Source organism: Balaenoptera borealis (genome assembly GCF_965194805.1).
Source record: "Balaenoptera borealis genome assembly, chromosome: 3".
Taxonomy (NCBI): domain Eukaryota; kingdom Metazoa; phylum Chordata; class Mammalia; order Artiodactyla; family Balaenopteridae; genus Balaenoptera; species Balaenoptera borealis.
In genome coordinates, this window is record NC_138866.1 from 174,407,253 (window position 1) to 174,433,179 (window position 25,927).

Consider the following 25,927-nt stretch of genomic DNA (forward strand, 5'->3'; position numbering starts at 1 on the left):
GGTCAAAAAGGATCTTGCTGTGATTTATGTCATAGAGTGTTCTGCCTATGTTTTCCTCTAAGAGTTTGATGGTGTCTGGCCTTACATTTAGGTCTTTAATCCATTTTGAGTTTATTTTTGAGTATTGTGTTAGGGAGTGTTCTAATTTCATTCTTTTACATGTAGCTGTCCAGTTTTCCCAGCACCACTTATTGAAGAGGCTGTCTTTTCTCCACTGTATATTCTTGCCTCCTTTATCAAAGATAAGGTGACCATATGTGTGTGAGTTTATCTCTGGGCTTTCTATCCTGTTCCATTGATCTATATTTCTGTTTTTCTGCTAGTACTATACTGTCTTGATTACTGTAGCTTTGTAGTATAGTCTCAAGTCCGGGAGCCTGATTCCTCCAGCTCCGTTTTTCTTTCTCAAGGTTGCTTTGGCTATTCGGGGTCTTCTGTGTTTCCATACAAATTGTGAAATTTTTTGTTCTAGTTCTGTGAAAAATGCCAGTGGTAGTTTGATAGGGATTGCATTGAATCTGTGGATTGCTTTGGATAGTAGAGTCATTTTCACAATGTTGATTCTTCCAATCCAAGAACATGGTATATCTCTCCATCTATTTGTATCATCTTTAATTTCTTTCATCAGTGTCTTATAATTTTCTGCATATAGGTCTTTTGTCTCCTTAGGTAGGTTTTTTCCTAGATACTTTATTCTTTTGGTTGCAGTGGTAAATGGGAGTGTTTTCTTAATTTCACTTTCAGATTTTTAATCATTAGTGTATAGGAATGCAAGAGATTTCTGTGGATTAATTTTGTATCCTGCTACTTTACCAAGTTCATTGATTAGCTCTAGTAGTTTTCTGGTGGCATCTTTAGGATTATCTATGTATAGTATCATGTCATCTGCAAACAGTGTCAGCTTTACTTCTTCTTTTCTGATTTGGATTCCTTTTATTTCTTTTTCTTCTCTGATTGCTGTGGCTAAAACTTTTGAAACTATGCTGAATAATAGTGGCGAGAGTGGGCAGCCTTGTCTTGTTCCTGATCTTAGTGGAAATGGTTTCAGTTTTTCACCATTGAGGACAGTGTTGGCTGTGGGTTTGTCATATATAGCCTTTATTATGTTGAGGAAAGTTCCCTCTGTGCCTACTTTCTGGAGGATTTTTATCATAAATGGGTGTTGAATTTTATCGAAAGCTTTCTCTGCATCTACTGAGATGATCATATGGTTTTTCTCCTTCGATTTGTTAATATGGTGTATCACGTTGATTGATTTGCATATATTGAAGAATCCTTGCATTCTGGGAATAAACCCCACTTGATCATAGTGTATGATCCTTTTAATGTGCTGTGGATTCTGTTTGCTAGTATTTTGTTGAGGAGTTTTGCATCTATGTTCATCAGTGATATTGGCCTGTAGTTTTCTTTCTTTGTGACATCTTTGTCTGGTTTTGGTATCAGAGTGATGGTGGTCTCGTAGAATGAGTTTGGGAGTGTTCCTCCCTCTGGTATATTTTGGAAGAGTTTGAGAAGGATAGGTGTTAGCTCTTCTCTAAATGTTTGATAGAATTCGCCTGTGAAGCCATCTGGTCCTGGGCTTTTGTTTGTTGGAAGATTTTTAATCAGTTTCAATTTCATTACTTGTGATTGGTCTGTTCATATTTTCTATTTCTTCCTGGTTCAGTCTCGGCAGTTTGTGCATTTCTAAGAATTTGTCCATTTCTTGCAGGTTGTCCATTTTATTGGCATATAGTTGCTTGTAGTGATCTCTCATGATCCTTTGTCTTTCTGCAGTGTTAGTTGTTACTTCTCCTTTTTCATTTCTAATTCTGTTGACTTGAGTCTTCTCCCTTTTTTTCTTGATAAGTCTGGCTAATGGCTTATCAATTTTGTTTATCTTCTCGAAGAACCAGCTTTTACTTTTATTGATCTTTGCTATCATTTTCTTCATTTCTTTTTCATTTATTTCTGATCTGATCTTTATAATTTCTTTCCTTCTGCTAAGTTTTGGGTTTTTTTGTTCTTCTTTCTCTAATTGCTTTAGGTGTAAGGTTAGGTTGTTTATTTGAGATGTTTCTTGTTTCTTAAGGTAGGCTTGTATAGCTATAAACTTCCCTCTTAGAACTGCTTTTGCTGCATCCCATAGGTTTTGGGTCGTTGTGTTTTCATTGTCATTTGTTTCTAGGTATTTTTTGATTTCCTCTTTGATTTCTTCAGTGATTTCTTGGTTATTAAGTAGTGTGTTATTTAGCCTCCATGTGTTTGTATTTCTTACAGATTTTTTCCTGTAATTGATATCTAGTCTCATAGCGTTGTGGTCAGAAAAGATACTTGATACGATTTCAGTTTTCTTAAATTTACCAAGGCTTGATTTGTCACCCAAGATATGATCTGTCCTGGAGAATGTTCCATGAGCACTTGAGAAGAATGTGCATTCTGTTGTTTTTGGATGGAATGTCCTATAAATATCAATTGAGTCCGTCTTGTTTAATGTATCATTTAAAGCTTGTGTTTCCTTATTTATTTTCATTTTTGATGATCTGTCCATTGGTGAAAGTGGGGTGTTAAATTCCCCTACTATGATTGTGTTACTGTCGATTTCCCCTTTTATGGCTGTTAGTATTTGCATTATGTATTGAGGTGCTCCTATGTTGGGTGCATAAATATTTCCAATTGTTATATCGTCTTCTTGGATTGATCCTTGATCATTATGTAGTGTCCTTCTTTGTCTCTTGTAATAATCTTTGTTTTAAAGCCTATTTTGTCTGATATGAGAATTGCTACTCCAGCTTTCTTTTGATTTCCATCTGCATGGAATATCTTTTTCCATCCCCTCACTTTCAGTCTGTATGTGTCCCTAGGTCTGAAGTGGGTCTCTTGTAGACAGCATATATACGGGTCTTGTTTTTGTATTCATTCAGCCAATCTATGTCTTTTGGTTGGAGCATTTAATCCATTTACATTTAAGGTAATTATCGATATGTACGTTCCTATTACCATTTTCTTAATTGTTTTGGGTTTATTATTGTAGGTCTTTTCCTTCTCGTGTTTTCTGCCTAGAGAAGTTCCTTTAGCATTTGTTGTAAAGCTGGTTTGGTGGTGCTGAATTCTCTTAGCTTTTGCTGGTCTGTAAAGCTTTTAATTTCTCCGTCAAATCTGAATGAGATCCTTGCTGGGTTGAGTAATCTTGGTTGTAGGTATTTCTCTTTCATCACTTTAAATATGTTCTGCCACTCCCTTCTGGCTTGCAGAGTTTCTGCTGAAAGATCAGCTATTAACATTATGGGGATTCCCTTATGTGTTACTTGTTGTTTTTCCCTTGCTGCTTTTAATATTTGTTCTTTGTATTTAATTTTTGATAGTTTGATTAATATGCGTCTTGGCATGTTTCTCCTTGGATTTATCCTGTATGGGACTCTCTGCGCTTCTTGGATTTGATTAACTATAGAAAAACCATATGATCATCTCAATAGATGCAGAAAAAGCTTTCGACAAAATTCAACACCAATTTATGATAAAAACTCTCTAGAAAGTAGGCATAGAGGGAACTTACCTCAACATAATAAAGGCCATATATGACATACCCACAGACAACATCGTTCTCAATGGTGAAAAACTGAAACCATTTCCTCTAATATCAGGAACACGCCAAGGTTGTCCACTCTCACCACTATTATTCAACATAGTTTTGGAAGTTTTAGCCACAGCAATCAGAGAAGAAAAAGAAATAAAAGGAATCCAAATCGGAAAAGAAGTAAAGCTGTCACTGTTTGCAGATGACATGATACTATATATAGAGAATCCTAAAGATGCCAGCAGAAAACTACTAGAGCTAATCAATGAATTTGGTTAAGTTACAGGATACAACATTAATGCACAGAAATCTCTTGCATTGCTATACACTAATGATGAAATATCTGAAAGAGAAATTAAGGAAACACTCCCATTTACCATTGCAACAAAAAGAATAAAATACCTAGGAATAAACCTACCTAAGGAGACAAAAGACCTGAATGCAGAAAAGTATAAGACTCTGATGAAAGAAATTAAAGATGATACAAACAGATGGAGAGATATACCATGTTCTTGGCTTGGAAGAATCAACATCATGAAAATGAGTATATTACCCAAAGCAATCTACAGATTCAATGCAATCCCTGTCAAACTACCAATGGCATTTTTTACCAACTAGAACAAAAAATTTCACAATTTGTATGGAAACACAAAAGACCCCGAATAGCCAAAGCAATCCTGAGAAAGAAAAACAGAGCTGGAGGAATCAGGCTCCCAGACTTGAGACTATACTACAAAGATACACTAATCAAGACAGTATGGTACTGACACAAAAACAGTAATATAGATCAATGGAACAGGATAGAAAGCCCAGAGATAAACCCACGTTCATATGGTCACCTTATTTTTGATAAAGGAGACAAGAATATACAGTGGAGAAAAGACAGCCTCTTCAATAAGTGGTGCTGGGAAAACTGGACAACTACATATAAAAGAATGAAATTAGAACACTCCCTAACATCATACACAAAAATTAACTCAAAACGGATTAAAGACCTAAATGTAAGGCCAGACACTATAATACTCTTAGATGGAAACATAGGCAGAACACTCTATGACATAAATCACAGCAAAATCCTTTTTGACCCACCTCCTAGAGAAGTGGAAATAAAAACAAAAATAAACAAATGGGACCTAGTGAAACTTAAAAGCTTTAGCACAGCAAAGGAAACCATAAACGAGACGAAAAGACAACACTGAGAATGGGAGAAAATATTTGCAAATGAAGCAACTGACAAAGGATTAATCTCCAAAATTTACAAACAGTTCATGCAGTTCAATATCAAAAAAACAAATAACCCAATCCAAAAATGTGCAGAAGACCTAAATAGACATTTCTCCAAAGAATATATACAGATTGCCAACAAATGCATGAAAGGATGCTCAACATCTCTAATCATTAGAGAAATGCAAATCAAAACTACAATGAGGTATCACCTCACACCAGTCAGAATGGCCGTCTTCAAAAAATCTACAAACAGTAAATGCTGGAGAGGGTGTGGAGTAAAGGGAACCCTCTTGCACTGCTGGTGGCAATGTAAATTGATACAGCCACTATGGAAAACAGTATGGAGGTTCCTTACAAAACTAAAAATAGAACTACCATATGACCCAGTAATTCCACTACTGGGCATATACCCAGAGAAAACCATAATTCAAAAAGAGTCATGTACCAAAATGTTCATTGCAGCTCTATTTACAATAGCCAGGACATGGAAGCAACCTAAGTGTCCATTGACACTTAGGAAATCATCTCAGTGTTTTGTGACCACCTAGATGGGTGGAATAGGGAGGGTGGGAGGAAGACACAAGAGGGAGGAGGTATGGGAATATATGTATATGTATAGCTGATTCACTTTGTTATAAAGCAGAAACTAACACACCATTATAAAGCAATTTTACTCCAGTTAAGATGTTAAAAAAAAAAAAAAGAAGTGAAATGGTATTGGCAGTGGTGAAAGAGAGAAAGAAGAGTCTAAGATGACTCTCAAGATTCTAATGTGATTTTCTGCATGCTTTTTGAAGCCATTAACAAAGAGAGGGCATTTTGAAGGAATAGGTTTGGATGGACAAAGGTGAGTTTGGTTTTGGACATGCTGAGATTGAGTCATCCATGAACCCTAGTTGGAGGATCCTGGAGTGGTGCTCAGAAGATAGGTCAGCGCTAGAGATAGATTTGAGTTACCACGGTGGGGTATTCACTGATGCTGTGGGAATGAAATAGGTATTCCAGAGAAAGGATGTGAAGAAGAGGGGCAGACTTACTGTGTACCACTGAGGAAGAGTTTAGATAAGAAAACCCTTGTTCTAAGTCTTTATCCAAAACTTGAATCACCTGAGGGATTTATATTTTAAGATTCAGGAAGGGAAAGTAATCAAATTATTTTCATCTCCATTTGCTCTGATTTATTTATTCTGCTGGTATCAGGAGAACTAATGTTGAAATGCCTTAAAATAAGTTCTATCTATTTACAGCTCTCTGTGAATCTGGAAGTCACAAAATCTTTGTAAATTTTCCAAGTCTTTGAAAACAGCCTTCACGATATGTGCTTTCAGACCACAGGCATATGGTGAGAGTATGCTTGCCTTCCAAAAGCAGACATTGAGAAACAGGAGAGTTTGGATATAGTTTAGGCAGTTTTTGAACTGATTTAGCAGTAATGGGTCAACTCTGTTAATGACTATATTTTATTTTCTTGAGAGCATACATTGTGGATGTTCTCATGGATTTCCATATATATATCTATTTCAGAATTTTTAATATTTTATCTGGCATGTAGTTCATTCGTATTAATGACTAGACGTGAGTATGGTCATTTTAATGATATAAACCAAAAACACTGTATGTAATTCTCTTGTAATCGACGAGCTCAAGTTCTAGCCTATTTTTTAATTGAAATACATTTGACATATAACATTGTATAAATTTAAGGTGTACATGTTTTTTGATACATTTGTATATTGTAGTATGATTGCTATTGTAGTGATAATTAGCACCTCTATCACATTACATGAATTGTCTTTTTTTAGTGGTTACAATCATTAAGTTCTAGTCTCTTAGCAAGTTTGATGGTTGTAATACAATGTTGTAATCGATATTCTAGCCTATTTTCTTCTTATATTGGGTTACTATAAAAATGTGTCTGCCCAAACCACTTGTAAACAAGTAGGTAATATGAACAGATTCTCATGTGAATTGATCTGAATGTTTACCAGCAAATAGATACATTTTGTTCCTATAAGACAAATAAGCAACTTTTTTGTATTTGTAGTGATATTTTAAGTTGGTAGATAAAATAGGGATGATAATACAACAAAATCTTCTGTCAGTTTTAATAATAGCAAATGGGGTTTTTGTTGCTCTGTTTGTTTTTATGGTGCCCTTTTGGAAAAAGGCATTTTTTGAGGCCAGAAAACAAGTGATTTTTGAAAGGCCATACAAAATGTTATTTCAAATTTAAACATAATTGAAATATATTAGCAAAAACTTACTCATATCAGAATTGAATTCAGGAACTCATTGAATGACAAAATTGTTTATACCTAAGAAGAACAGAATCAGAGCTTAGCAGTAGATTTCTAGACACTATTTTCAAAATAATTTTTTGTGTGCACTGAGAAATGAGCAGGCATATATGCTTTATATAGTTATGGTACATTTTCCTGTAAATAGTGTATTCTTGAATAATTGAATTTAACTTGAATTTTTAATAGATTTTATTGAATAGAATAAATAATAGAATATTATTTATTATAATAATAATAGAATAAATAGAATAAACTAATAATAATAAAGTTTACCCAAAGACACAGAGCCAGTAAGCAAAACACAGATCATAAAGACTTCAGAGCTTACCTATTTTTTAAATTTTTATTTTATATTGGAATATAGTTGATATACAATGTTGTGTTAGTTTCAGATGTACAGCAAAGTGATATAGTTATACATATATCTATTCTTTTTCAGATTCTTTTCCAATATACGTTATTACAGAGTATTGCGTATAGTTCCCTGTGCTATTCAGTAGGTCCTTGTTGAGTATCTATTTTATATATAGTAGTGTGTATGTTAATCCCAACCTCCTAGTTTATCCCTCCTCCTGTCTTTCCCCTGTGGTAACCATAAGTTTGTTTTCTATGTTGTGAGTCTGTTTCTGTTTTGTAAATAAGTTCATTTGTATCATTTTTTAGATTCCACATATAAGTGATATGGCATTTGTCTTTCTCTGTCTGACTTACTTCACTTAGTATGATAATCTCTTGGTCCATCCATGTTGCTGCAAATGGCATCATTTCATTCTTTTTTTATGGCTGAGTAGTATTCCATTGCATATATGTACCACTTCTCCTTAACAGCTTACATATTTAATTACCATCCTATGTGTGATATTCCTGTTTCTTGGAGTGTGGGTAGAGAACTCTGAGCTTCCTGTCAATTTCTTGCTCCCTTTCTTGTAGGGCTCTCTTCCATCTTTGCAAAGTGATCAGATAGGAGTAAATGAATGCGAAGTATGGAAATGTCATTGGCTTAAATGTAAATTAATAGAATATACAAATTGAAGGTACAAACGGTAGAAGTACCAGAAAGTTATATACTATTGCTTTCTTTGTGAGTTTACCCTTTGTGTGATAGATCTTGCAAATTGGTGGCACCAATTTCATGAGATTTGAGGGGTAATAAAAGGTCTGTTGATTTTTATCTTTATCCACCTTAGTGCGAGTTTCAAATCCTTTGTTATTTATTTATTTTTATGAAGGTACAATTTACATAGAGTGAAATGCATTAATATTAATTGTACAGTGCAGTGTGTTTGACAGATGCATACACCCATGTAATCTATGCCTTTATCAAGATTTAGAAGTTTCCATTCTCCCCAGAGAGTTCTCTCTTGCCCTTTCCCAGTCAATCCCCACACCTCCCTCTCAGATTTCTATCACTGTAGATTAGTTATGTCTGTTCTAGAACTCCATATAAATGGAATCATGCAATGTGTTCTCTTTTGTATCTGGCTTCTTTAATATATACTGTATAATCTTTGAGATTCATGTTGGCTGTGTGAATCAACACTTTTCCCCTTCTATTTCTGAGTGGTATTTCATTGTAAGAATATTATTATAATTTGTTTATTCATTTTCCTGTTGGATGGATATTTGTGTCGTTCTCCGTTTTGATTATTATAAATCAAGTTGCTGTGAACATTCTTTTTTGTTTTTTGACTTGAAAGCATTTTGTTAAACATTTTTGGATGTTGCTTCCTACTTTTAAGTATAAAAAAAGCATTTCAATAAAAACAAATACATAATGAAGTCATCTTCCTTTATGTGAAGAAATATGAATGAACTGTGCATTAATATTTAAAGGCAAAGTAGTTCATTGCCAAAACTTTAAATATCTCAAGAGCACAACAAATTCTGAACACACTAAGATCATGTTGCTACTTCAGTATTCTTGGGAATGGTGAGTGATTAGTTGGTCTGTGGTTTAGGATTGGTTTCCATGCTTGTTTCTTGAGCTTCTTCTACCTCTGAGAGCTTTTCATCATTTTCCAGTGTTTGTTGAAGTTCATGGATGGTGCTGAGAAGAACGTGAAACTGTTTCCTTCTCAATTGCAGCTTATCTTCAATACTTCCTTTAATATGTGAAAGATGCTCTAATTCCTTTCCCAGAGCCTGTAGTTCCTTTAATGTCTCACGCCTGTCTGGACGACGCAGAATCACTTTTGCCAATGCATCATATTCTTGGCTATCTTTTCGTATTCGTTTTGCTTGAAGAATTTGCTTTTTGCACTCAGTGATTTTTTCATGTGCTCCAGCAATGCTACCTTCTATTTCTTTGTAAATTTTTTCATAATTTTCCATTTCTCTGAGGTTCATATCATATACCAGCAAACTTTTGCCCATTGAAAATTCACATTGGGACAATGTGCTCAGCATACGTTGGTACTGGCTGTATCCCTCTTCCTGGGATCCAGAGTTGTACCATTTAATGAAACTTTTCACTGGCAGATTAATTTTCCCATCATCTCCAGTGCCATCTCCATCAATGAGGAGACGCTTCCGTATGACTTTGTTATCAGTCACAGCTCCCACGGCGTGCGTGGTGGCGACAGCCGCTGCGAACATTCTTATACAAGTTTTTTTTGCGATCAAATGTTTTTCTTTTACCTACAAATAGAATTGCTTGGTCACAGGGCAGATGTATTTTTAACTTTCATAAGATGCTGCCAGACCATTTTCCAAAGTGGTTGTACAGTTTGAAATTCCCATTTTATATTCCCATTAGCAATGTATGGGAATTCCCCTTGCTCTAAATCCACTCCACATTTGGTATTGTCAGTCTCTTTAATTTTAACAGTTTTAGAAGGTATCTTTTTATAACTTTAATCTTCTCAATCTTTCTGTGAGATTAGAGTTTTAAACTGTTCTGTACTGTAAAAGCAATATATTTTACAGAGTTTGGAAAAGACTGAAGATTTTAAGTAATAATGTAAAAATTACCTATAAGTCCGTAATTTAGTTTTCTAAACATTTAGTATAAAATTATTTTCATATATATAAATTATATTCTTATACTCTTTTGTCATTAAATAAGCCCCCAAACCTTGAATTTTATGACATAATATTATTACACTATAGAGTATATTATAATTCATTTTACCATTTGTCAACTTTTTGGGATGTGGATTGCCCCTAATTTTGTCCCGATATAAATAATACTGTGTGTGAAACATTCTTTTTCTTTTTTTTTTTTTTTACATTTTTTAAAACATCTTTATTGGAGTATACTTGCTTTACAATGTTGTGTTAGTTTCCGCCGTATAACAAAGTGAATCAGCTATATGTATACATATAACCCCATATCCCCTCCCTCTTGCGTCTCCCTCCCACCCTCCCTATCCCACCTCTCTAGGTGGTCACAAAGCACCGAGCTGATCTCCCTGTGCTGTGTAGCTGCTTCCCACTAGCTATCTATTTTACATTTGGTAGTGTATGTATGTCAGTGCTACTCTCACTTCGTCTCAGCTTACCCTTCCCCCTCCCCGTGTCCTCAAGGCCATTCTCTACGTCTGCATCTTTATTCCTGTCCTGCCCCTAGGTTCATCAGAACCTTTTTTTTTTTTTTTTTTTAGATTCCATATATATGTGTTAGCATATGGTATTTGTTTTTCTCTTTCTGACTTACTTCACTCTGTATGATAGACTCTAGTTCCATCCACCTCACTACAAATAACTCAGTTTCGTTTCTTTTTATGGCTAATATTCCATTGTATATATGTGCCACATCTTTATCCATTCATCTGTCAGTAGACACTTAGGTTGCTTCCATGTCCTGGCTATTGTAAATAGAGCTGCAGTGAACATTGTGGTACATGACTCTTTTTGAATTATGGTTTTCTCAGGGTATATGCCCAGTAATGGGATTGCTGGGTCATATGGTAGTTCTGTTTTTAGTTTTTTAAGGAACCTCCATACTGTTCTCCATAGTGGCTGTATCAATTTACATTCCCACCAACAGTGCAAGAGGGTTCCCTTTTCTCCACACCCTCTCCAGCATTTATTGTTTGTAGATTTTTTGAAGATGGCCATTCTGACTGGTGTGAGGTGATACCTCATTGTAGTTTTGATTTGTATTTCTCTAATGATTGGTGATGTTGAGCATCCTTTCATGTGTTTGTTGGCCATCTGTATATCTTCTTTGGAGAAATGTCTATTTAGGTCTTCTGCCCATTTTTGGATTTGAAACATTCTTATAACTAAATCTTGTGTGTGATTCAGATTACTTCCTTGGGGCAACTTCCTGCCAGATCACAGTGTTGTCTCATTGTCTCATTTCCAGTCTTTATAGCTCATTGTATTTAACAGAAATTCCAGAATAATGTAAAATCCCACGGTTGCTATCAGGTGTCCTTATCGTTTGCCTGCTTAAGAAGAATTCCTTCCTCACCACTAAGACTTGGCAGCTTATTTATGGTAGATGTTCTTTCTGTTAGGAAGTGATGCTCGTGAATGTTGCTTTCCACATTAATTTCAGTTGTGATAAATGTTCCACTCATGGAGGCACTCTGTGCCATGAGCACAGAACGTGGAAACTTACCCAGTTTGGGTAGTTCTGTGAAACTCCTGTGTCTACCGCCTGGTGTGTTACAGTGAAGGCACTTAAAAAACCCTATATTGTGTGAAAAGTCAGTGAAAGTAAGACCTGAGGAATGAGTTGATGTGAGCCAACTGAGGGTTAGGGAGGGCGGTGGAAACAGGCAAGGGTGAGAGAACAGGATGCACTCTGACAGCGCTAAGGTGGGGAGCAGCTGCATCTTAGAGCTGAAAAGTGGCCGGGTTGGCTGAAGCATAGTGAGCGCAGGGGACAGGGGTGCTGGACGGGGCTGAAGGGGAAGCAGGGCCACGAGGTCCAGGCCTCTCACCTGGTTCAGGATTTTGACTGTTACAGCTTGCAAGAATGTGATAACAATGACTGATATTAAGTGTCCTTTTTTTCATGCTTTTTCACCTTAAATTTCACCCTGGCAGATACTGGCATTGTGAATTTTTTTTTTTTACATGATAAATTTTTGTTTATTCCCTTTTTCTCTGGACTTTTTCCATTTTTTTCTTCCTCTCTGTCTTCACTATCTTGCTTTCTTCCCCCATAAATATAAATGCTTACTACATGCCAGACCCTGGAGATGATTTTTGAATACCTCTCCTTTTGAAGCTTGTGGTTAAGTCTCTTGTAGACAGACTCTAATTTGGTTGTGTTTCATCATTTTTTACCTATTCTGAGTATCTGCCTATCTCCCTCCATTCATCCCTTCTCTTCTTTCTTCTTCCCTTCCTTTTTTGGCATTTAGGATTTTTAGTTGGTTATTACTTAAATAATAAATGAATACATTGTTGTACAAAATTAGCACATAAAGAAAAATGTAAAAGCAGTAATGAAAGGTATGTTTCCTCTCACTTCTACTTCTCTTCCCAGAAAATATGTACTGTCCATCAAGGGTTTGATCCATGCATGTACACTCATACCATGCCTTTCACTAACGTAGGTTTTTTATTTAAAAATTATTTCTAAGAAGTCCCTGGAACTCTTTCTCTGCCTGTACATATGTATCTTTCTCATTTTTTAAATAGCTGCATAATAGCATGGCATATGGATGAACCATAATTTGTATATTGTCTGTTACTGATGGATATTCCAATTGTTCCAACTTTTTCACTAGGTATTATACCAATAGTTCTTTGATAAACATTCTTGTGCATATATTTTTGTGCAAACATGCAAGTAATCCTTAAGGATAAACCCCCTAGGTGTGGAGTTGTGGGTATAATCAAGTATAGGCACTTAAAATTTTGATAGATACTTCAAAACTGCTTAATCAAAGGCTTCATCAATTTATATTTCTATCAGCATGAAAGTGCCCATTTTCTAGCATTCTAAACAGTAATTGATATTATCAATGTTTTTAACTTTTTGAATCTAATTGATTAAAAATGATATATTTTAAATTTACATTTCCCAGTTACTTGTGAGAGTGAGTACTTTTTTCTCATTTTTATTTCAATTTGTATTTCTGCTTTGAATTTCCTGTTCACAGCAGGACTGATTTTCCATTTCACATGTGTCTTTATATTTCAGTGGAGGTTAGTAAAGGTTGCTTCAGGAGCTGCTATCCAATGCTATTTTAAATGACAGCTTTAAAATTTGGATTTTGAAAGTGATAGGGGCAAGGTTGAGTGATAACCATTATGTAATGTCAATTCTGTCGATTTCCCTGGGCAAGTTTTTTAGCGTCTTTAAACCTCAGCCTCCTCATTTAGAAAGTGGGGATAATAATAGTACCTACTATTTGTCATGAGGGTTAAATGTTTTTGTGAGGATTAATTAATATAAAGTGCCTAGGATAATGGCTGGCACAAAAATTCGACTGTCTTCATTTGTTACATAATGTTGTCACTGTTGTTACTTATTACCACTTTTATTATCAACATTTTGTTAGAGTCAGAGGTGTCTTTGGGAAAAATGCCATTGAATGAGCAAATTAGCAATACTAGGTATAATTTCAGGTCTCTGTTTTACCCAGTACAGTGGTTCTGGATTTACTCCCTTTCCCCTGAGTTGGCTTTTTCATTCCCAGAATTTATGCATTTATACTTCCTTCATGGTCTTAAAGATGTGGTCAAAAAAGAAACAAAGAGAAAACCATAGTAAGTGGAGTATATTCATGGGCGCGGAAGGAAGCTGCTCTTCTGGACCTTGAAATCATACCTACACAGCATGTCGTGAAACCTGTCACATGATGAAAGCTGGATTTCAGAGGCACCTTCCTTATTATACAAACTTCTGCTTCAAAGACAGAAAGAATAAAGGGAAGCAAACCTACTCGCTTAGCTTGCCCTCAACAAAGGCTTAGGGGATTTTCTGAGGCACAGATGTGTGTAGTTATGGTTAGATAGACTGACTCTTAATGGAATTTAAATGCGCAACTGGGAAGAAAAGACTTTTTTGAAATATGAGTTTCTTCTTTAAAAAATCTTCAACAGAAGATGAGGATGATGGGGTCCCTCTTATTCCTAAAAGGAACCTCTGCATTCCAGTTTCTGATTGAATGTAGATACCTTGGTTTGCTTCCATATAGGAACAGTCTCTGAGGAAACGGTCATAGACAGTGAGGTTTGGGGGCACCAGGAGACCCACTGTGCTGATAGCCTTGCTCTTAACTTTCAGAGTTCAAGGTCTTTGCCTTTAGGTTTTAAGTGTTGGCCATCTACTTTGTCTTCCAAGTCCTACCTGGAGGAGCAACCGTTAAACTACTATTAATCACTAACACCCTAATTGGCATTTATTATATCCCTTTTATTTAAAGAAGGTGGGTAAGATTAAGGCATGGAAGAAATTAGAAGTTGGGGATTAGGAGAAATAAGGGAATTCCTTTGAAATGTATGCCTAACTTGAAGAGGGCAGGCCTGGATGAGATGACAGAATTGATTGAAGTGATGGAGATGAAGGCAAGAGTGAATACAGAGGCAGGTGTCTGTGAGGAAGCTGAGAGGACAGTGACCCCACCCATGCCTGAGTCCGCTCTGCCTCCCCCCATTTCACCCCCTGGGCCAAGAATTGATCACACGTTGATGGTTTCTTCTATTTCCCTCCTCTCTCCTTCTCCCTCCTACCTCCTCTTATTAAGATTTTGACATTTAACTTATCCTCTGAGTTGAAGAGGAGCCCATGGATTAAAAGTGAAGGATTTTCTCTCCACTTGAATGTGCATCAGCATGCATTACCTTCTCACTCATTTACTCAGGGAAGCAGTTGGTCAACAAAATTTGGAGGGGGTTCTGGAAAATACCAAAAGTAAAACCAGGAATATTTCATAAAATCCACTTTTATTTCTAGCTTATAGATGTAGATTTTAGATAGTTTGACTGCAAAATAGGCAATTGATTACCATTAACCAGGATGGGAAACATGAAGAGAAAAGCAGATTGCAAAATGGAAAAATTTAGTTTTTGAAATCTTGAGTTTGAGGTGCCTATGGGTCATTCAGGTAGAACTGTTTTATAGCCAACTGAAAATATGGCTCTGGAGCTCCAGAAAGAGGCTTAGGCTGAAGATACAGATTTGGAGTCATTACTTTAAAAAGCTTCAAATATTGATTATTTATAGAAAACTGCTTTAGTAATAGTTCATCTTTCAATGAGGTTAAATGCAATTGCTTTTTTAAATATCTACTACATTGTAAAACTTTTTTCTAAATTTTGGTTTTATAACATTGTTTTAACTTTTCAGTGATTCTCTACTGTCAAATTTCTGCTTGTACTTAATTATTTCTCTTGTATCTTTTTGACTTGATAGTCTAATTCTAATGCATTTGTATAATGTATTTTAGAGCAAAGAATAACTAAGTAGGATCCAACAAAGAGAAGAGAAAAGACTAATTAAAATAACCCTCAGTTAGTGTGACCTTTTTGTATTCTATATTAAAGGGTTAGCATCTATTTGTAATTAAAACATGAATTTATTATTTGAAAATCTTTCCTGAACCATGTTCATAATATAAAATATAAAACTCTAAAATATCAAGATAATTATTAATTGCAAATATGTTATGACTTGCTAATGAACATTAAGACTAACTGAAGTAGCAGTATTTAGTGAAACAAATGGTTAGAATTGACAATCACAATGTAAACAGGATGTTAATTAATATATGACTCCCATTTTTTCCACTTTGTCTTTTGCTAAACAAGTTTAAGAGTGATACACTCCATGTGGACTGAATTTCATAATACCCATTTAACAGATCATCTTAATGCACCCAAGTTTGACAAAAATCAGAATCCAATTTACTCCATCTAATCTAGAAATATTTATACTATTTTAGAGATTGAGTTTCGAATTCCTGTTTCCATCATCTTTGCATCTAAGTAGCAGTCATATTCTCACAACCCTTTATAATCTACCTTTGTTTTTGCCTGTCAGATATAATACTGCTATTTTAAATTTCTGAACCGCTTACTCTTCTTGCAAGTAGGGGGCATCTCTTACACCGCATTAAATCATCTATTTGTTTATCCACCAAAATGCTCATCATATTTCTTTGTACATTTGTAAATGTCTTATCTGAATGGAACTTTTTGTTAGACTATCTCCAAATATCAGACACAGTATGAAATGTCTCTTCATTTTACACTCTGTCTAGTCATTCCATGCACTTCCAAACATGCTATAGAAGATAGACAAAGTGTTAAAGACAAGCTTAACAGTTCTAAGCAATCTTGTTTCTGTTCTCATATTTTTCTCCCCCATTTAAGAAGCCTGAGGAGAGTTGATGTTGCCCAGCTAACATGTAATGGGCCCTATTGCCTATGTGTGAGCAGTAGTATTTTAAAGTAGTCACCTTACAGATCACAGTGTTCAACATACCAAATTAAAAAAAAGTTCTGAGATTAGAAGGTTCAAATGATGAAGAAAGATTGCTTAGATTTGTTGCTACTTAGCAATCTGGTGAAACTGAGCAAAAAATGTTGTCTCTTGAATTTCTCTGGGTATAAAATATACTACTTAGCAATCAGGTGAAACTGAGCAAAAAATGTCGTCTCTTGAATTTCTCTGGGTATAAAATATACTTAAGTTTAAAAAAATGATTGGTGTCAGACTAGATGATATTTGAGTTTACCTCAGTGTAAAATTAATATCAAATTTTAAAGTACTTAATATTTTATGTTTTAATTATTATCATTCCATTCCATTTTCATGAGGGGGAATTTGTTTTTTTCAGTGATCTACTTTTTATTTGAAAATATATCCATTACTCTCAATAGCTTTTAATCAATGATAGAAGACTAAGCAAATGATGTATTTTGTTTTAATAATTTCATGCCACTTTACTTAAGTAATCCTTCTCAAGGCAAGATTCTTTTTGTAATATTTTAGTCTGTACCATTCACTTCTGTGTGCTTTTTTGACACTTAAGAGAATTCATCTCCATTTTGTGAAGTATGAATTACTCTATTTTTTAGTATTGAAAAAAAAGGGAATAGGAGGTTGCAAATAAATTATAGAGAAGTAGCAGCTATTTTTGCGAAGAGGCTGTGGGAAAAATGAGGACAAATCAGGACATGATCGTCTGCATTCTGGGAATGCATTCCAGTGGCATCTTGCTGGGGAGGCTGAGTGGGGGAATGACAAAGTCTAATAGGAAGTGCTTTGGCATTTAAGTTGCTTTGGTCATAAGCACAGATGGGTGACCCTGGCTGAGTAAAGATGATCCAAAATGTTCCTTGTCATGCATCCTAGTTATTCTGCATCTCTGCAACGGCAGTGAGAGTCAACCACTTTGAGTCATAAAATCAGGCACTGAACTCCTAAAAGATGAGACACTTCTAGGTGTCCACATCATCTGAAACAAAGCAAAGGGGGAACAAGGCAAGCATCTCACGAAATCCTGCAAAGCAACCAGGAGACGTTTCTGCCCAGCAATGCATGGTGAACCATAACTAACAATGAATGACTGGTTGTTTTTTATTTCACATATATAAAGTATCATTGACTTTTTTCTTTATTTAGTGTGCTGTACTGTTTTAAAGAATATGAAACTATGTATATGTTACTCTGAATTTTATTTTTGGATAAACTTATTTTTCTAAAAGGTCTTGAACAACACCATTGCAAATTACCATATCATACAAAAATGAGCTTTCTTATATGAAGTCTTAGAAATTTAAAAGAATTCCTAATTAAGGCCATGTGACAATTTGTTTCAATGTTTTACATAAAACTGTCAGGAATTTTAAATCGACTAGCAACTTTCTTTAAAAATTATTAATTAATTAATTATTTTATTTTATTTGTTTTGGCTGAGTTGGGTCTTTGTTGCCGCACACGGTCTTTCTCTAGTTACGGCTTGCGGAGGCTACTCTTTGTTGCGGTGTGCGGGCTTCTCATTGCGGTGGCTTCTCCTGTTGCAGAGCACGGGCTCTAGGCGTGCGGGCTTCAGTAGTTGTGGTGCACGGGCTTTGTTGCTCCGCGGCATGTGGGATTTTCCCGGACCAGGGCTTGAACCCATGTCCCCTGCATTGGCAGGCGGATTCTTAACCACTGCGCCACCAGGGAAGCCCTAAATTGATTAGTAACTTTAAAAACTAATATCTGAACCAAATTCCTTAGTTGTAGTTTATTTTTAAATACTCTAATAATGCTACATATTTTTTTATTGTAGTATTACATTCAGTTCTGTTCCTTTGAGTAAGAAGGTGACTGAGGGACAGATTGGATGTACAGAGGAAATCGCCCTGCCTTGGGACCAGCAGTGGTGGATGACGGGACCTTGTTCTGTTACTCGTTGGCTGAGTGAGCTTAGATATGTTGACACCACCTCATCTATCTGCCCATGAAAGATTGTCCATGTCCACTGACTGAGAGCCTGCTCTGTGCCGGGCAGCATGATTACTGATCTTTACAACAGTACTTCATGGTGGGCATTATTACACCCATTTTATAAATGAAGAAAGTGAAGCTCAGAAGGTCAAGCAACTTGCCCAGGGTCACACTGCTAGTGAGCCGCCAATGCTGAGATTCTGAACTGTCTACATATAAAGCCCATGTGTTCATTCCACGAATTTAAAATTCTCTGAGTTACTTATACTTCACTTTGGGAAGCTCTATCCCGACCATATTCTACTTTTTTACACCTTTTTTACTGCTGAAAATTCTTCTGAAAACCTGTTACTGATTTTTAACTAACCACATTTTGAGCAATTGTTCCTTTACACATTTTTCTAAATCTGATTGGTTTTTCAGTGTTTCATCACAGATCTTCTCAAGACAAACTGATTTCATGTCATCCATCAAGCTGGATGAGTCTGTTCTCATCCCTTTATATGATTGTAAATAAAATTACTGAAAATGGTGTCCTCTTACCTCTCAGTGACAGGGTTCTTCTCAGGGCATCTTGCCGCCAATATATCGTTGTGTAATTATTTCATCAGGTGGTTGTTGGGGATTTGTAATATCCCTGTCCATGGTTTTCTCTACAGAAATAGAAGAATTAAAAGAAAAAGTGCAGCTCGTGAGAATGTTCTCCTGCCAGAACGGCAAATTCTTTTTGTAAATGATGTCGAGTTACAGAGTCCTGGTTTTTCATCCAAACCTCTGCTAGTTCGTTCTTTTCAGAATCTAATTCTCTTGCTTTCTTATATTTTCATCGTACATGCTGAGATCCAGCTGTATAAAAATGTCTTCAGGCTCAAAGGTTCCTTTTGTAATAGAAAGAAACTTTAATTGCTGCAAGGCTGAAGATATCAGCTGTGTTCAAAAATAGCTACACTGTTTTAGCAAGATATACATTACTTTCCCCAGTGGTGAAAAATGTTTAAAAAATATAAATGAAGTAGTTAGTCCCTATAGGATCAAGGAAATAATGACAAACTATTTTAATTATTTTTAGAAGTTCAGACTTTAGCATTCTTATCATCTAATTACTTCCAGTAAGTTAGCTTCCTTTGGGTGCTTACATCCTAGGCAAATTCTGTGACAAGCTGTGCTTCATCTTATGCCTCTGTACTTTACATCTGAAGATTATGGAATTTAGATATTGACTTTGACATAATTTTATAAAATTGGTGTAGTAAGATTAGCCCTTCTCTTTTGTCTACAGGTTTGATATCTGGCTGCTGTAAACCCTCGTAAGTCAGTTCTGCAGGTTTAAGAACTGGGGAAAGCAGGATGGAGTGGAGTGAGGTAGAATCTGCTCTCTTTTGTAAACTCTGGAATGATATTTATTAGGCTGTATGGAGTCTAAGCCAGAGAATTAGGGTCAGTAGCTCCCCCAGGTTTATATTCACCTATAAGTGTCATACATACATTGTTTGATCATTTTATGCATGTTGTCAGTACTGAATAAAATTTATTAAGTAGATATTAGTTAGGAAGGGCTTTGTTTAGAATTCTTTGCGTATTGTGATACCTAATGGTGGAATTTTCTAATAGTTGAGTTGACACATCTTAGATGATTTTTCTTTAATTTTATTTATTTAATTATTAAAACGTATGTTACACAGCAGTATATGACTACATCTCCAAAGAAATTAAAGTATTTCCAGATAAGTTGATCTATCCTCAAATCTACTTCTCCAGGAAATAAAATACATTGTTATCAGTTTAGTATATATCCTCCAGACCTGGATTTGATATATTTTATATATATATATACACACACACACACACACACACACACACACACACATACACACACACATAGAAAACGTACAGTGTTGCTTTGTATGTATGTGTTTTATATAAATAGTACCATACTTTGTATTGTTGATCATTTTTCAAGAAAGTTTTTCAAGGGTTTTCCAGTTAGCAGCTCTGGTTAAAAAGAGTTCCATACCACCATTTCTATCTCAGGCAAAACTGTGAAGGAGATGAAATTTTTTTCTTGGCCTCTATTATTTTGTGCATTATCTTTTTCATCCATCTTTGTTTTTCAATCCCTCCTCTCTCCTTTCTCATCCTATCACTTAGACCTTAAGGAAAGGATTCCTATCCTTCACTTTGAACGTAAGTCAGTGTATTACTTACAACACGTATATTAATTGTTAGCACCAAGTACAAAATAGAATGCTTTGTTCCAGTTAAAAGAACTTCCAGTACCAATAAGACAATGTGGACATGTTTTAGGGAGCATGAGATTTCTTCTTTGTCCCTGAAGTCCCACCTATTAGGTACCTGCTCATTCTGTGAGGCCATGAAGCCAACTCAGCCCAAGCATATTTTGAAAGAAAAAGCACAAATTTTGAACAGGGCTTACATTTGATTATGGAACCATTTGTCGGAGTTCCAGTTTATAATTTGAAATCACGGGGCTCCTCTACTCAACCAGGAGGAAGGCAATGAAGTATTAAGAGTTCAGCATGTCCAGACGAAAAGGAGACAGATTATTTGCTCTGAGGATATGTAACAGCATGCACCACTACAACTGTTCTTATGTGGTAGTGATGGTTGTAACACAGCTAAGAGCCCAGTGGCCCTAAACAAAGAACTTCTGTGTTCCCTTCCACCAGGCTTTTGCTCCTCTGGGGTCATTTTGGATCCCAAACTTTAAAAAAATGTTCACTGCTACTTACATATACCTCTGTGGTTTTCAAATTCATGATCCTGCTGCTGTTTTCTACCTTAAGGAATGCATACCTACTTATTACGTATCAGGCAAGATGCCAGCCATTTTAATATACTTTATATTTTATCAAAGATGTCAGATTTAATAAGGCAAAGATGAGGATACCCATTTTACAGGTGAGGCCATTGAAGTTCAAGGTCACCTAACTAAAGTGGTTGCTTCATAATTCAAACTGAGATGACGTTAACTGCAAAGTCTGTCTTTTCCATTAAGCCTTGCAGCTTCTTTTTATATCCCTTGTTTTCAAACAATATTGCATAGACTTTTTTTATAGGCAGTCTTGTATTATATTTTAGACTCACTCTAAATTAGTGTCATTTTGGAGAAAGTTTAAAAACTAAACTATGGAGTATTCATAATTAGGTATGAATGTAATTTGCCGTGTTGGAAATTCTGCCAGCCAAAACCCATTTAAAGTCTTGCTGATAGAAGTTTTCTTTTCACTAAGAGCATCTGCTAGCTAAAATAATGACCAAAAGGGAGAAGCCACTCGAATAATCAAGTCTGTTCACTGACTAAACTTGTTTCTCTGTTCCCAAATTCTTAGATTAATGAAGACCCTGAGTTGTTTTGAGGGATTCCACAAAGTATTCCTCTGTGTCTAGCAATGTCCTCCCAGTGTTTTCAAGAGGAATTAGAATTTTCTTTCCTTGGCTGTCCAGTTATCTGACACTTTTTTTCTTTTTAATGTAATGGACTTGTGGTTTAGCATTTCACTGTCTTTTTGTGGTTGCAAAATTAATTGAACTCCTTAAAAGTATTTCCCTGTTAAGATACCATATTTACACCAGGTATAATTTGTGTATACATTTTACGTTGCATTGAGTGAAAACACGGGTGTTCTAGAACGACCTGTTTTTGTGTTTGTATTCTTAACCGATATGTTTACTCTATATTGATATTTGAACTCATCAAAGCAAAATTTATTATTCTAAATAAGATTGATAGTTTGGTCTTTCATTTCTTGTCACAGCTCTAAGCATTTTGCTTTGGGAAGAGAATGCTATTTTGAGTCTAACAAAATATCTTAAGATTATTGAATATATTTATGCTTAGCAAACTTTAAATAATCAGGAAGCTTATTTGAAAATCAACTTATTCTTTTGAATTTTGAGTTAATAATTTAGGCATTTCATAAAGTGAGATACCTCTGTTTTTAAATGTGATTTATGTTATTTAAATAGTGAAGCTCTGTTACTGAGTTTTGGGAACGATGTTTTGACATGGTGCAAGATGTACCACTGAGATGCTAAGACCTTGTACGTATTTTTGTTTTATCCACTGAAACCATTGCTCAGGTATTTGTGAAATGGCTTAGGGATAGCATTCAGAAATGCATTTGTGGAAGTCTCACCTCACACTAGTCAGAATGGCCATCATCAGAAAGTCTACAAGGAACAAATGCTGGAGAGGGTGTGGAGAAAAGGGAATCTTCCTACACTGTTGGTGGGAGTATAAATTGATGCAGCCACTATGGAAAACAGTATCGAGGTTCCTTAAACTAAAAATAGAGCTACCACGTGATCCAGCAATCCCACTCCTGGGCGTGTATCCAGAAAAGAAACTAATTCAAAAAGATATATGCACCCCAATGTTTATAGGAGCGCTATTTACAATAGCCAAGACATGGAAACAACCCAAGTGCCCATCAACAGACAATTGGTTTAAGAAGATGTAGTATATATACAATGGAATATTACTCGACCATAAAAAAGAATGAAATGTTGCCATTTGCAACAACATGGATGGACCTAGAGAATATCATACTAAGTGGCGTAAGTCATAGACAAATATATGATATTACTTATATGTGGAATCTAAAAAATAATACAAATGAATCTATATACAAAACAAACTCACAGATAGAAAACAAACTTATGGTTACCAAAGGGAGAAAGGGAGGAGGGGGAGAGATAAATTAGGAGTATGGAGTTAACAGGTACATACTACTATACATAAAATAGATAAGCAACAAGGATTTACTACGTAACAGGGAACTATAGTTACTATCTTGTAATAACCTGTAATGGAAAATCTGAAAATATATGTAGCTGAATCACTTTGCTGTACACCTGAAACTAACAATATTGTAAATCACCTATACTTCAATTAAAAAATCAAATTAAAAGAATATCCTTTTGGAAAAAAAAAAAGAAATGCATTTGTGGCTGATGTTTCAGCAATACAGGCAAGACTTTCTGTGTCTGTGAATTTCTTAGATTGGAAGGATCTTCTAAGTAGTGTTCTCAGTTCAGTGATTCAAATTTTAGACAACAAAATTCCATGAAGCCACTGGCAGTATCATTAAGTCTACCACCACCTTTATAGTCAGTCTTATTGCATGTTGCAGTTAAGTCCACCGGTCTGAAATACAAGCCAATTTCTGGTTATTTCCCCCCACCAAAGAATGTTGTTCTGCTTGAGGCATTGTCACAAGAGCTTAAATTCTTCCATGCCTAGAAATGTCAATTAACATTGACATTTTTATTTTTGTTGTTGTTTTTAGAGCATCAGGGCATCGGGCCTTATCCTGTTGGAAACAATCCTTTTTGGGTCTCTGCTTCTCTACTTTCCGGTAAGTAACATATTTTTATAATTGCATTTTAAAAATAGCCATTTTATTTTGCTATATATGTTTACTATATACTATATACTATATGTATATATGCTTATATATATTTCTATATCTGTATGCAAGTTTGTATACTTATATCTATATTGTATACAATGTAGATGTCGATATATGGTAGATATATAAACAAGGGCTTTACAGATATTTAAATCCTGGCTCTTACCTATTGGGTGACCTTAGACAAGTTGATTAGCATTTCTAAACTAACCTTGGTTTCCTCTCGTAAAATGGAGCTAATTATTCTTTTCTTCCCAAATTTGTGAGAAGTGTTAACTGCTTAAGTGAGCTCACATATGAAAGGCATGCCTGGTATATACATATCAACACTGCTTTCCTTCTTCTTCCCCCTCTACCTGAATCAGAACCATGAGACACACCAAGTAGTTAATGCTGAAAATTTCCAAATGGTTACGTAGACAAATAAGCAGAATAAGTGTGTGTGTGGTACTAGTGGCGTGGATAATCATAACAGACCTTCCTATCACACTAGTTACATATCTGTAACCAGAAGATAAGTATTGATTCTACTAATTCAATTCAACCACTTGTATTCAGCAGTTCTTGTGTGTTAAGCACTTTGCTAATCTGAGAGTACTCTGTAAGTGAGAGAAACTTGCTTTCTCTTCTCAAGAAGGTTACAGCTTAGACGAGGAGATGAGGAAGTACAGGTAATTATAATATAATGTGACAAAAGTTAGGAAGAGTAGAAGAGCAGGATGCTGGGAGGCATTTAGGAGAGACACCTGACCAAGTCTGGGGAATAAAATATCACTTGACCAAGATCTGAAAGATGAATAGATGTTAGAGAAGGAAAAGGTAGGCCTTCCAGGGCACCAAATTGTTTTTGGTTTTCCCCTTACCTCACTAACTGCTCCGTTTCAGCCTTCTTTGCTGATTCTTAATCTTCTTTCCCACTTTTTACTACTTGAGTGTCTCAGGACTAGTCCTTGTAGCTTTTCTTAGTCTACATTCTCCCTTGGGATCTCGTCTAGCCTCAGAAGCTTTAAATGTTGTTGAATTGACAATGACTCCTAAGTTTATATCTCCAGCCTAGACCTTTCCCCCAAGCTCCAAACTCACTTTCAACTGCTTACCTGACAACTCCATTGGAAGGTCCAGTAGAACTCCCTGTCGTGTTCCTAACTGAGATACTGACCTCCCAAAGTCAACCCGTCTCTCTATCTCCATTGACGGCAACTGCATCCTTCTGGTTCCTCAGGCCCAACACCTGGGAGTCATCCTTGACAACTCTCTTTCTCTCACATCCATCAGAAAACCATTCAAAACATAGCAAAGATCCAGCCACTCCCCACCAGTTCACTGTTACTGCCCTAGCCTAAACCATAGTCACCGTCTTCTGAGTTATTGTCACATTCTCTTCCTGGCCTCTATTCCTCCATGCTTACCCGCTACGATCTGTCTGTCTTCAAAATATCAACCAGTTTGAATGCCAAAGTTAGACCATGGCATTCCTCTCCTCAAAACTCAGAAAAGGTTTCTCATTTTACTTACAGTAAAAGCCAAAATCCTTAGGATGGCCTTCAAGGCCCGACATGATTTGGATCCTGCCTCTGCATTACCTCATTTTCTGATCATCTTTCCTGACTCACTGTTTACAAGCGTTCTTAATCTATCCAGGTTTTCTACTTCTTGAATTACATTTTATATTTCTCCTTAAGATAGAAATGTATTTAGGTATAATCATTTTTATTTTTCCATACAATTATCCATATTACTTAAGTTTTCTAATTTACTAGCATAGAGTTATACACAGTAATTAATAATAGAAGCAATATAATAATACAAAGACTGTTTATCATGCCTGGTACTGTTCCTGTATAAATGGCATGTTGTACATTGTAACATTTAATCTTCCTGGTTGAACTACCAGGCAGGTATTTAACGAAAGTCATAGAATCACCGAGTTACAAAGTGAAAGCCTGAAATGACTTCAGTAATCTGAGTAATAATCTTAATCATCTGAATATCTGTTCTTGCTGTGCCATCATCTTTTTCCTGAACCTCTGCTATTTTAAAATATATTTTCTACCCAGTAGCCAGAGGG

The 25,927-nt window shown here is 35.7% G+C and overlaps 1 protein-coding gene and 1 pseudogene across 2 annotated transcripts in view; one reads left to right on the forward strand and one right to left on the reverse strand.

The window, feature by feature from the left end:
- The window catches only part of GPR158 (G protein-coupled receptor 158), a 342,097-nt gene that overhangs the window by 216,413 nt on the left and 99,757 nt on the right, over positions 1-25,927 (forward strand). The window contains exon 5 of the mRNA XM_082385766.1: positions 23,737-23,805. Within this exon, the coding sequence (XP_082241892.1) occupies positions 23,737-23,805 (69 nt within the window). The remainder of the gene's footprint in view (positions 1-23,736; positions 23,806-25,927) is intronic.
- Positions 3,119-16,679, reverse strand: LOC309625659 (THO complex subunit 7 homolog pseudogene; annotated as a pseudogene). Its single transcript has one exon. The product of its transcript is annotated as a THO complex subunit 7 homolog pseudogene (transcript).